At 43.5% G+C, this 13542-nt stretch overlaps 1 protein-coding gene across 2 annotated transcripts in view; it reads right to left on the minus strand.

Moving 5' to 3' along the window:
* GALNT17 (polypeptide N-acetylgalactosaminyltransferase 17) overlaps nt 1-13542 on the minus strand; it is a 219343-nt gene that overhangs the window by 70899 nt on the left and 134902 nt on the right. For both annotated transcript variants that reach the window (XM_030028668.1, XM_030028670.1), the window contains one exon: nt 7497-7614. In XM_030028668.1, the coding sequence (XP_029884528.1) occupies nt 7497-7614 (118 nt within the window). The remainder of the gene's footprint in view (nt 1-7496; nt 7615-13542) is intronic.

Consider the following 13542-nt stretch of genomic DNA (forward strand, 5'->3'; position numbering starts at 1 on the left):
TAGCTATGGAGACACTGTGGCTGCTCTCCACCATCTGGCTTCCTGCGCCCCAGCCCCCAGCCCAGGGTGACCAGGGTGGACTCCAACTATGGTCCAGCGTGTTAAACCAATGTCTGGCAGATCCCTAACCACCGCTTGCCAGAGGCACCAAGCCTGTGAAAAAATCAGTAAAAAGCTGACACCTGCCAGAGTTTCAACTGAAGATAAGGCATGGCTGCATCCTAAAATGGATTTCTTCATCCACCAGTGAATCTCAACTGCAACACATGGCCTATTGCACGGGAAGAGTTATCATGTTTCCCAGCAAAGACAATCAGGGTCTTGCCGGCATAAAAATCAACTTGTCAGTAAAAACACTAGAATCAACTGGGGTGAAAATTGTGGTCCCTTCCCCCCCTACCTGTCCCCATCTGTCAGCAGATAACGGGCAGGGATGACAAATCATTTTCTATCATGAGGAAAGAGAGACAGGAGCTCTGCGGCTGCCTGCCTGCAATTTCCTTTCCTGAGGAGGGATAGTTATAAACCGCCCAAGCACTGCAGCAGTAAGAACAGAGCTGCTCTCCGGCTCCCAGCGCAGAGGTTATAGCCTGTTTAGAAATAATCAAAATACGGCTCCATTTCCATGGAGGTGGTTGTGATGAAAAGCATTTTACCGGTTTGGAAAACTACACCAGAGCTTCTTATAAAGCATCTTCAAGCACCTACAGTAAATACTGAGCTGACAACTAAAATGCCAAACATAGGATCTGAATTCATACTCGCACTGATTCCTGCTCTTAAAATAAATGCAGGCAGTGACTGGATATTGTTCAGTGGTGGAAATATTTCTTCCAACCACACAACAATCACTTTGAAGAGCAAAATCAACTTCTCTAACAGGGATACCAGTACAAATAAACAGACTGTGGCTGTACACAAAGGTAATGTATTACCGGTGCATCACTATTTCTAAAGCTATATTTCTAAGACCTTTTCCAAGGTCAGTCCTACTCTGCCTCTTAATTTCTTCCAAGTTAACTTGATTTTTATTTGGAAAGAGCCGTAAGCCCCAATTTCTAAGTGGATTTTGGTGCCTGACTGATAACATACTTTTTAAAAGCTGGTCTTGAGTTTATATTGTTGGCAGGTTTGGGTTGTGTGGGGGTGGTGGTTTTGTTTATTTTTAGTTTTCTTTTAAAATGTTTCCTAAACTGCTGGAGTCTCTAGGGTCTTGGTAAGCCATAGGCAGGTCTGTGATAGCCTGCATCAAACCAACTGTTGCTATGGCTGCTCCAGGCTACAGGGAGGCTTTTTGTGCCTGAAGATAGAGGAGGGAGATGTGATCCATCCCCACGCAGCTTTGTCCTGCAGATCAGGCTGGGCCCACCGTAACTCCTCTGTCTGTTAAATAAAACTTCCCCAGGCTTTAGTGGTTCTCCCGTTGCTTTTACCACAGTTTAGCCCCCAACTTTTCAAACTGGTTCTTGCTCTAACTCCAGAATTTCTTTCCCTGATAGATGAGCCCAGAGTTTCACCCCCTTCCCCTCCTGCCAACAGCCCCACTCGAGCACCTCCCACCACTGGCACTGACTTCTGCATCATCTGCATCTGACCAATGTTGTGAAGATTGCAGTTCCTCAGTATAAATTCTCAGAAATGTCAGAAGAGTGGATGTTTGAACAGTATGTACTCCCCAGATAACCAACTGGTATCTGGTAATTCTACGCCAAAGCCTTCACCCAGTCAAAGGCGCGTTCTGTCCTTCTTTGCAACCAGATGCACCAACACCTCCCTGCAACCAACCACAAAATAAAGCTTGGGAGGCATCACGCAGCAAACCCTATCTGTGCTCCTCAAAGTCCTTCCCTCAGAAGTTTGGGCACATTTGTTCCCACACCTCCCAAAAAAGCCCTTTGCTGCCGCATGTGTAATTTCATGACTAATTCAGTCTCAGCAAAGCGAGGTGCAGATGGGGGAAAAAACCCCTGCACATCATGAGAAACTTGATTCAGCCCTAACTACTGTGTCTCAGTGAACCCTCACAAGCCTAATAAAGCCTTATGAATAAATTACATGCTTTTCAGCTTCCTAATTTTCAAAGTGATAAAAAAATGTAACAACGCATCATCATAGATCTCCTGGATCTCGCCACACACCACATCCTGCAAGCCTCAGTGCGCGCATTGCACAGAGGCTGGTGAAGCCAGCAGACGTGACAGTCACTGGAGGAATGCTGGAATTCACGCCCAGGCACTGATGGACAGGGTGGTTAAAAAGGGATTTCAGGTACTGCCTACTGTCAGCTATCTCTGCCTGCGCTCAGGCTTTAATGTATTAATCAGAAGAACTGAGAGAGAGACATTTGAAGATGATCAAACAAAAAGCCCCAGCAAAACAACATTTCGAATGACAGCAGTAGCACACATCACAGAGTCAAAACGTGACACCTGATATTAGATGTCTGTGTGTTTGCTTGACACTATAAAAATAAATTCCACCCTAACCAGGGATATTTTTACATTTTGATGACAGGCACTAACTATTTGGATATTAGGTTCATGCAAGTAGAAACCTAGCCAAATATCCGTCCAGCAACGGTATTTATGCGCTCCCCATTACGCTCACACCTATCACTCTCCATTTTAGAGACATGCACAATGTCATATAAAGACACAGGATATCCACATCAGAGTCTGTGTTCCCAGTTGGGCTGGGAAATCAAGCCTATGCTAGTGTATTTTTGCTACAAAAAGATAGGGGAAAAAAATGAAAACATCTTTCTCATGACTCATAGCCTTGCCCTGACATCCTTCCTCTCCTCCCACCCAGTACCCCATGGGGGGATTTTCTGCCTCCCATAGGGCTGGATACAGGCTGCCTGTCCTTCACCTCAGACCCAACAAAGCCACAGATGCCAAAAGAACTGCTTGCTCTAAATGCCTTCACTTTTTTCGTCTTAACAAAAAGATATAGCCATAATTTTATGGAAAAATGCATGCAGGAAGAGAAGGATTTGATTTCCTGAATGCAGAAATAGTCTATCTCCCTTGTAGAATTTAAATATACCTATTTGATGGCTTTCCTTTTTTTTTGCCTGACCCTCTCAACATTTCAGCATATGAATAATCGTACTCATATAAACAAAATGGGCTCCTTCATGGATGAAATGCACACAAGAGATTTGTACCATTAAAATGCTATTTAATCTATTTTAAGGGTTTCTGAAAGACTGAAGGGTACACAGGCATGATACCCTCTGGGAGAGGATCAATGTCACTGCCAGTGCAATGAGGTTACTTTTGTGCCTAAGCAGCTGCAGGATGAGAGTCTGATTATTAAAGAAATCACCACTAGCAACAATATGCTCAGTGCTCTCATTGTACCCATTTGATTTTCAAAGCTCCATATTCCCAGCCCTTACAGCTATGCACATGGATGCAACTCTGCCTGCTCCATGCATGCAACTGCTGGCTTGGCAGCACCAGAAATCTGGTCTGTCGAATCTAGATGACAAATTTGGGGAAAAAAAATTGGGATATTAAGAGGCCATGCTGTGCTTTTCCTCTGGGAAGAGTTTAAAAAGATCCAACCCAAACTTGAGACAATTTAACATTCACAGTAAAAAGTAGCTTGAGTCAGTCATTAAACCTCAAAGGGATCCCTGAATTGTGCTTTTCTTAATGAATTCAATAATCGATTCTTACTACACAAATAAGGTGTGGGATGGATCAGCTAATAAGCATTCTCAGTTAATTGCTTTCTTCAAGTGACAATTTGTACAAATGATACCATCAAAGTAGTAATAATATCCTTATTGATTAAATTAATCTCTAAAAGACAACTCAAGTAAGTTTAATTAGCAACGCATGACAGAAGCACAAAATACTCTGAAAACAACCTTGTAACCCATCCCAGACTTTGAAATCATGGCAACAGTCATGCAATAGACTTTTGCATCTTTATTCAAATAGACACGCACAATTTTATGGAGCATCTTTAGTGAACGTCTGTGACTAACCATGAAAAACCCTGAAACCTTCCCTGCAGAGAAAAAGCGAGACGCAGCAAAAGCGGTCTTCCCACTTAGTCACACAGTCACTAAAAGCCAGGTCCACAAACAGTTTTAAAATATTTTAAATATTTTAAAAATTTTCAACGGAAGGAGCAGAGAGGGTCAGAGAAGCCTCTATGCCAAAATTCATGTGTGGAGCTGGTGGCGACCCAGAGCAATGTCAACAGTTTCAAGCTGTGGAAATTGGACACCAGGTTTATAAAATCAGAGCAGAAACTTGCTCACTACAGCAAAGGGTTAAAAGAGTTGGCTCAAAGCTTGTTCAGCGAGAGCAAGTTATTCTTTCTGGGACCAACACCAGGAGCTGGGCCTGGGGAACAGGCCAGGCTGTGGTCCACAGCACCTGCACACTCCCCTGGACGGGCAGTGGGAGCTTGGAGTGAGACTTGCTCTCCCTATTCCTACAGCAAGACCAAGACCAGGTACGAGATGTCTCTACACGCCCCGGCTCCAGCAGCTTCACCGGTGTCGCCTGGTCACCAGCCAGTCGCGAGGATGAGATTTCCATAAACAGTCTGCTGGGCGCAGTTTTTAATGCAGGAACAGATCAATGTTTGGTCCTTCTGGCTGTCAACACAGTAAGAAAGACCTAGCGCTATTATAATTTGATTGCAAGGCACACTTTGGGCAGGGGAGGAGAAAAAAAAGCATGGTGAAAACCTCTCAGTTGAAATATTAGCCTAAACTGCCTTGCTTAGCAAACACTTCTCCACTCTCTGCCAAGAAAAGGGGAATTAGACTCAATTCTGCCTCGGGAAGTGAAGTAGTGGACATCAGGGACAAGAGGAGTGAATAAGCACAACCTTCCAGAGACACTCCAGCGTGATAAAAGAAAATACAATAATATAGAGAACAGCATGTTCCCCTTGTCAGGGCCAAAGCTACCCTGCAAGCAGAACAGAAATTTGCCTGGGGCAGCAACACGCGTAATGGCTTTATTATTATTATCTGAGCAATCCGGGGATGCTTCCCAGCACGTACAGGAGAGCAGCGAGACCAGAGCCACTTCTGTGAATGTGAGTAACAGTTCTTTTAAGTGGCTCAGGCAGGAACTTTCTCATTTAGCTAAACTGAATTCAGCAACTGAAAGAAACATATGGCCTGTGTATTTCACCACACATAGGTACAGTACAGCTAATTTTAGAGTATTTGAAGCATATTAATAAAACAAGACTCTTGTACAATATATAGCCTTGGCCCATCTAGGTTAGGATGGCCCAACCCTCTCAATTACTTATTTCATTTTGTTATTCAGATTACTTGCATTTAATTTTACCACAACATAGCTTGTGCTTTTGCCTGGAACACTGTAATTTTTCCATGTCCTTCTCGAAGCCCCAATGAGTTTATTATCTCATTTTTGTTCTTTGAGCATTTTTGGTAATACAAGAATATAAAGTTTAAAAAATGCCACAGGATTCTCAGGAAGACGATGGAATTTGCACCAGCATCAAAAGGAAAAGAAGTACTTTCTGTACTTATTTTCATCCAAGAATCACTGAAACAAACAAGGAACCACCCAATCACTTTTCCAACTACAGCCAGCCACTTATCAGGCAAAGCAGCAAAACACCCACAAAAAGCCTAATAATTTTCTGTTCGAGTTGATCCGATTTTATTAACAAAGAGTCCTACATTACTGGCAATGTGATATGGCTGCTACAGACCCCAGCCATGGCAGATTGCAAGCATGTGAGGAAGGGCTGGCAACCCTTGTACATCAGGACTATTAGAAACAGATATATCCATCTGAGACCTGACATCTGCTTGAATCCATAACAACTCTCTGTTTCCTTACACATCCAATGACTAGCCTTAGATAAACTATTTATAACACACCATCTCCAGGACTGCTCCCCGTGTCCTCTCAGCTACCTGACCTGCATACACAACAGCCAATGTACATTAAATAGGACTGATGTGCCATGAGCTCTTTGCTGCTAAATAAGACACTTGCACAGAGACAGATTTTTGGAGCTCAAGAATCTTTGAAAATCTAGTTTTGACATAGTCTTACAAAGTAGATTTCCTAAGTATTTTGGCTCTCAAAACCACCAATATTTTTAAAACCTTGACCAGAACACACAGCATATGAGTGTGCAAACAACGGGGAAACATATGGGTTAGAAATGCAAGCTTGGGAAAGTCACTTGGGGAAGAGAGGGATTATTTTATTCCAAAAGTATACTTATTAGATAGCCTTTCTAAAAAGTTCAGCATGTGAAAAAGAAGAGGACATACATATGCCCAATACTTGTCCCTGAGACATCCATCATGTTTTTCCAGTTAAGAAGCCATGAAATCCCCCCAAAACCTAGCAGATGGGTTGAATTACTAATTGTGAGAAGACTAGTTCCACAATGATATTATTAAAAAAATCCCACAAACAAACAAACAAGGATAGCCACAAGAGAAGATTGGTTTAGAGCAGGATCTCTCTAGACCCAAGAAGTGAGCTCCATGATGATTTGCAATAATTACTTCATATGGAGAACAGCTATGTGGCATATTTAAAACCTTTAATTTCTATTCTCTTGTTTAAGTGAGATTATTGCTCCCCATAGCCAACAACAATAGATTTCTTAAGTTTCTTCTGACTTGCCAGCAAAGCAAATATCCTCTGGTAAATCTATGAACTGAACAATGATTTTTCATTTTTACAACAGCACAGTCAATTCAATTTTCCAGTTATAAGTCTCAAGCCTCTCCATATCAGCTTGTTAACATACAAGTGCTGTACTCCAAAACATGCCTAGAAGAATCACCATAGACTTTGCCATCCCAAGTTGCTTCTGAACATTGAATTCATTGCTTATGAATCACTTCATTGTATGTAAACACTTGAATCACTAAGCAACATCTAATATTGTACATAGTAATCAAGTGATGTCACAGTGGATTCTGTAACAATGAAAGTCTGCAGAGATGCACTGAGGCAGCTCTAAAAACATGACTAAGAGTGTTTCACTTTTAAAAGCAGGTTTTGTCTGTTTGTGAACATATTTTATTTGCAGATGCTAAATGCCTGTCAAATATTTTCAGGCTCTGTGTCTTCTTGAGATACTCACAAGAGTCCCACCAGCCCCTCTAAGACTGTTTACGTGACAAAAACAGCACTATATTTTTCCTGGTGTTTAAGATACCTACAACTTATAGCAATGGTGTGACAATGTCACCAGGGCCTCTTTAAGTTGGCATACCACCTCATCTCAGTAGCTTTTTGCATCAGGTAAGACAGAGAAGAATCCAAGGAAAAAAGCTACACTCACCCTAAAAGCAAGTCATCTTCCCCCCTTAGACTTAAATTTAAATGCTATGAAACACATCAATGCTCAGTTCCCCTGAAGCATTCTAATAACTGTTTATGCTAACTTGTTAAAGTGTTGCTTTAGGTTCCTTCAATACTCTTAGGTGCAATTTTTCTTGCAAATGTGTCACAAACCTTGATGCCGAGCTCTATGTTCTCCCCTCCGTACACATCCATCCCAGGATCAAGAAGCCCAATCTCTCCAAAGAATTTTCTGTGCACAACAAATGAGCAACCGATCATCGCCGGCGTCCTGTATGAAGACAAAACCAACAGAAATGCACGATTATTGACATGTTCCAATTTTTAATGGACTGAGTGCTAATTTCTGCAAAGCTCCTGTTGGCTTCAGATGCTTCCTGCCACCGGTTATCCCAGAGATTTTGTGGCAATGAGTGAGCTCTGTGCCTTTGAAGACATTCTTTTACCTCTGCGATGAAATTGTCCACAATTCAAGTTCATTTCACTGTGCAGAGACTGCTGTAGACTGTAGAGACTGTACAAAGTTGTCGCAGGATTAAATTACTGAAAAACTTTCCGGTCTTGGCTCTGTCACAAACACCTTGGTGTGTCTATGGGCAAGGCCATAACTTCTTTGGGTTTCCATTCCCTATAAGTGAAGGAAATGTAATAATGGCATTTCCTTTCTCTTACTTTCTTCAAGCATGTCTAGTAACAGAGTAGACTTCAGGACAGACACTAGTTTTTAAGGTATCCTGTGAAACAGGGTTTCCGATTGGGTTCTTTGTATTACAAGGGAGTCATCACCAACCAGCGACAAAAAGATAAACTGCAAATTTGCAGAAGCAAATCCTTTAAAAACTCAAGACAACTGTTTGCAGAAACAACTGCTGTGGCATTTGCCCAGTTCCACCAATACTGACAGGGCTCTGGGTTAGAGATCAAGTTGTCATGTTCCTCCTGCAAAACCTCGTGCCCTCCAGCTAACAGTGCTGCTCGGCTCTACCTCTGCAAGAGCAGCCAAGCACAGTGTCCAGTCAGAGAAAATAATAGAGAAAAATGAGAGTAGTACTAACAATACTGACATCAACAGAATAGCAGAAAGATTGAGGAAAAACTCGGTGTCAGGGGTTAATTTATAAAAACTATGCAATTTTAAGAACATAATACATGATTGTGTTTACTAACGACCCTGGCTGCCATGCACACATGCACTGTCCCTCCCTCATTATACAGCTTCCCTAAGATGAGGATGCTGCTCTGATTCGCGCAAGCTGAGATCACATTTGGGGGTATTTTTTGAGTGGTTAAACACTTGTGACCTTCTCCATAAAATTACACTTTGCCACAGAGCACGGCACTGAACAAAACCGTATCATTATGCTCTTGCTGCTTGGGGATACACTAATCTGTTGCAGTTATGGTATGTGGAAAGTTTACCCCCTGGGATATTTTCTGTACTGAAATAGAACTGTAAAAACCATTCTCCCCTTTAGCTTGCTTTCATTTGAATCCATGCTGCAAAGAAAAAAAACATGGATCCACTTAGAGGGATCAGCATGGAGGAGACAATGAATTTTACCACTCAGCTGTCCCAAGGTACTGCCAGAGTCTGCTCTTATGGGGAGCTACAGAACCCCTCCACCCACCCTGAGCTCAAAGCTTCAAGTAGGGGAAAGCTCCACCATGCAGAATGGTATGGTGATCACCTCTGCAGCTCCTTGCCTGGACCTAGGGGACACTTGCCTTGTGCTGCCTGGGGAAGACTTGCAGGGTCTAATACCAATGGTAGCCCATATACCTGGAAATCTCACACCACTTAGAAATGCACCTTCTCCAGAGTGAACCTGGTCTTGAGGTAGAAACAGGGCAACGGGGTCATGTGTTTTAACGGCAGCCCCAAAGTCCTGGCTCAAAGCACATTTCACAGCTTGTCCATGCTGTGGAGCACGTTCAAGGCTGAACTAAGCAGTTATGTCTCACAGAGGAGGAAAGCACCCTTGAATATACCCAGACACAGCTTACAGATAGCAAGGAACAGGCCCACACTCAACCTCCCCATCCACACCACACAAAATGTCCATATCTGCCAGAGGAGCATCTGGGGTCCCCAATGCACCCCGGGCAGCCACAGGGCTCAATAAGCCCCAAGGGACCTGCAGCTTGGCTCTGCCAGCAGCCGGCCAAATTAATCTTTGAGAAACCCTTGAGCTCCTTGGATTAAGAGTTCTAGCCACTTAAGTATTATTATTTATAGACATTTTAACACTTTTAATAGACTGGTAGAACAGCTGAATGCTGCTGCCATATTAAATTAGTTACAATTGGAATCCATCAGGGTTTTTTCAATAGATTTCTTCCCCGACAGCAAGCTCGGCCTTCCTTCCAATAAGCAGTATAATGTTTCATGGTTTGCTGCCACTCTAGTACTCAAGATTTCAATTCTATTGCTTTATTTGTAGCAAGTTAACTGCCATTAGCAGAAACAATTCTTTCTGAAATGATAACCATGTTACAGATGCCAAATCTAATAGCTCCATTATCCTAGATTAACTCCTGGAATTAAATAGAAGGGTAAGTTGCTCTGGTTTTACATGGAGCATGAACAACCCAGTTCATCTCCTCCACTGGGAATAGGTGTGGGGGAGCACAGGAACCTTTGACCTCCCCAGTTAAAACCTGTTAGGTCTGTTAAAGGCACTCAGAGAAGAGTTAAACCCAGAAAAAAATCCAGGTGAATGTTTCAGACAAATGAAACTGCATTTCTGACCCAATATGTGGATCACTGGGAACTCACCACCAGATAAACAAGGTTTTCTGAACTGGAAGCTGCTCAACAGCCATGCACAGGAGCTGTAGCCCAAGAAAGCATTTTCATCATTATTTTGCAACATTACTTCAATTTATAGACCACAGAGTCACCAATCCTTTCCAAAATGCTCTTGGAAACAGCCTGCTTGGGATTTTGTAACTTCACCTTCAAATTTTCTTCTTCTTCATTTTGCTTTACATTCTGTTTTCAACACACAATACAGTGAAGCATGCAAAGCAGTGCTCCTGAGCGGATCTGGGGTCCCTCAAGCAATACAAATTAAGTGCTACATTCTTCTTTGTAACAATGCCTCCATATTAAATAAATGAGGAATCAAGCGGCACTCAACAATTTAAATAAAAACACCATTTGATTTTATAGTAAATCCTTCAAAAAGGTGGACGTTTACAATAATAGATAGCCCATCCACAATGAAATAATGGCCTGCAGACAAAGAGCTGATAAAGCCTCTTGTTCCTCTGCCCCTTAATTAAAAGCATTAACACAGTTTGTTTTTAAAAATCACACAGCTCAGCTAAATGCATTTTTATTTGTCCCAAAAGCTATTCTTTCTTTAATGAGAAAGGAAAAGCAGAATTTGGCAGGAAAGGATGAACAGAGATGTTCAGTGGAATTATTGGTTTTGTATCCAGAAATCCACAGCGTTAGTTCCTTGCCATTATTCTGGTTGCTTCCTCTCTACAGTAAGTGACGAAAGGTCAAGAAGAGCAGCTTTTATGAAATATCCTCAGCATGAATCTCTAAATAAAGATGAAGAAGATACAGGGGAAAACGTTTATCCTAGTCTATTAAGTTACTTTAATGGTCTTCCTTCCTTTAGTGCACAGTTATCATCTAATGATTAAAAAGACTCAAGTAGATTGCTTCTTCAATTCAAGGAAATTAAATTTTCCTACACAATTGGATTTTGCTTCCAATTTTATACTAAAGTGCAAGTTATAAAATATGTAGAAAAAAGAAATTAAAAAAATAATTAGCAGTCATACCACTGAGCGCAAGAAGGCTGAGAATATACTTTAAGAACTGCTGGGGTGTCCAGTTTCCATTAAACTGCTGTTGTTTTTAATGAACTTCAATCACGGAGTTGCTCACCTTCAACAACACAATCCCACTGCTTTAGGAGACACGGCAATACAATTAGCAAATTTAGGGTGGTCCTTTACCTGCCCAGAAAGGCGTTATTTGTCCCTCTCCCAAACTTGCCATTCCTAATTTAACATACCAAATTCAAATATCTAATTTTCCATTTTGAGATTTCAGTCTTGTCCAAAACACGCACAATTTCCCACTTGTGCTGCCTGTCTGTACCTCTGCGTTTCAGTTGGGGGTGACTGGTGGGAGCCAGCATCTCAGCAGGAAACACTGGGAAACTCTGAGCTCCATGGCTTAAATTTAACGAACTCTTAATATGTAGAAAATTATAGGTAAATTATCAAATTCAGTCAAATTAAGCCTGTGGCTTTAAATAGCGGCCTATCAATTATTTCCCTGATGATAGCAGGGTAAGGAAGAACACCATCTTTATTTTTACATGACACTCTACGATAGAACACTTGATTTTCGTTTGGCCATAGAGAAAATTAAGGACCTGATATGCAAACAGAAACAACTGTCAGTGCTGTCACCTCTGTGCTTCTGCATTTGTGGCACAGTGAACATATTGCAGAATAAATAAAGATCGGGATGAGAAACACAGGTTTATAGCAAGAGAATAAGCACGTGGAAATTAAATACAAGCATGCGGCATGATGGATTGACCCCTCTGGTCATAAGACAGGGTTAATCAGACCCTGCCCACAGGCAGTAGCCCTCCATGGGGCAGAGACCACGCAAAACCCTTTGCTTCACTGGCAACAAGCTGTGTGCCGGGGGCTCAGGGACGGCTTGGCCTCGCAAGGGGACCCCAGGCTAGAGCCCTCCCGCTCTGGCTGCCTTTCTGGCCGGTCCAGCTCCCTGCGGAACACAGACTGGGCCCAGTCTGACCACAGCAGGATGGGTCTGGGGTCGCAGAGGGGCAGCATCTCTGCTGAGTGCTCCAAGGGCCACCCTGGGGCTGCTGCCATAGAATCATAGAAATCATAGAATCATTTAGGTTGGAAAAGACCTTCAAGATTGTCGAGTCCAACCATTAACCATGCCCACTAAACCATGTCCTGAAGTACCCTGTCCACTCGCTTTTTGAATATCTCCAGGGATGGTGACTCAACCACTTCCCTGGGCAGCCCATTCCAATGTTTGACAACCCTCTCAGTAAAAAAAATTTTCCCAGCATCTAACGTAAATCTCCCTTGCCGCAACTTGAGGCCATTTCCTCTCGTCCTATCACCAGCCACCTGACAGAAGAGACCAGCACCCACCTCACTACAACCCCCCTTCAGGTAGTTATAGAGAGCAATAAGGTCTCCCCTCAGCCTCCTTTTCTCCAGACTAAACAGCCCCAGTTCCCCCAGCCGCTCCTCATAAGACTTGTGCTCCAGGCCCCTCACCAACTTGGTTGCCCTTCTCTGGACACGGTCCAGCACCTCAATGTCTTTCTTGTAGTGAGGGGCCCAAAACTGAACACAGTACTCGAGGTGCGGCCTCACCAGTGCCGAGTACAGGGGAACAATCACCTCCCTGCTCCTGCTGGCCACACTATTTCTGACACAGGCCAGGATGCCGTTGGCCTTCTTGGCCACCTGGGCACACTGCTGGCTCATGTTCAGCCAGCTGTCAGCCAGCACCCCCAGGTCTTTTCCTGCCGGGCAGCTTTCCAGCCACCCTTCCCCAGGCCTGTAGCGCTGCATGGGGTTGCTGTGACCGAAGGGCAGGACCCAGCACTTGGCCTTGTTGAACCTCATACAATTGGCCTCGGCCCATCGATGCAGCCTGTCCAGATCTCTCTGTAGAGCCTCCCTACCCTCAAGCAGATTCACCCTGCCTCCCAACTTGGTGTCATCTGCAACTTGCTGAGGCTGCACTCAATCCCCTCATCCAAATCATTGATAAAAGATATTAAACAGAACCGGGCCCAACACCGAGCCCTGGGGAACACCACTTGTGACCTGTCGCCAACCGGATTTAACCCCGTTCACCACAACCCTCTGGGCTCGGCCATCCAGCCAGTTTTTCACCCAGCGAAGAGTACACTTGTCCAAGCCGTGAGACGCCAGCTTCTCAAGGAGTATGCCATGAGAGTCAGTGTCAAAGGCCTTGCTGAAGTCCAGATAGATAACATCCACGGCCTTTCCCTCATCCACTAGGCGGGTCACCTGGTCATAGAAGGAGATCAGGTTGGTCAAGCAGGACCTGCCTTTCATGAACCCATGCTGACTGGGCCCGATCCCCTGCTTGTCCTGGACTTGCCATGTGAGTGCTCTCAAGACGAACGGTTCCATAATCTTCCCC

The sequence above is a fragment of the Aquila chrysaetos genome, chromosome 10, assembly GCF_900496995.4.
Source record: "Aquila chrysaetos chrysaetos chromosome 10, bAquChr1.4, whole genome shotgun sequence".
Lineage (NCBI taxonomy): Eukaryota > Metazoa > Chordata > Aves > Accipitriformes > Accipitridae > Aquila > Aquila chrysaetos.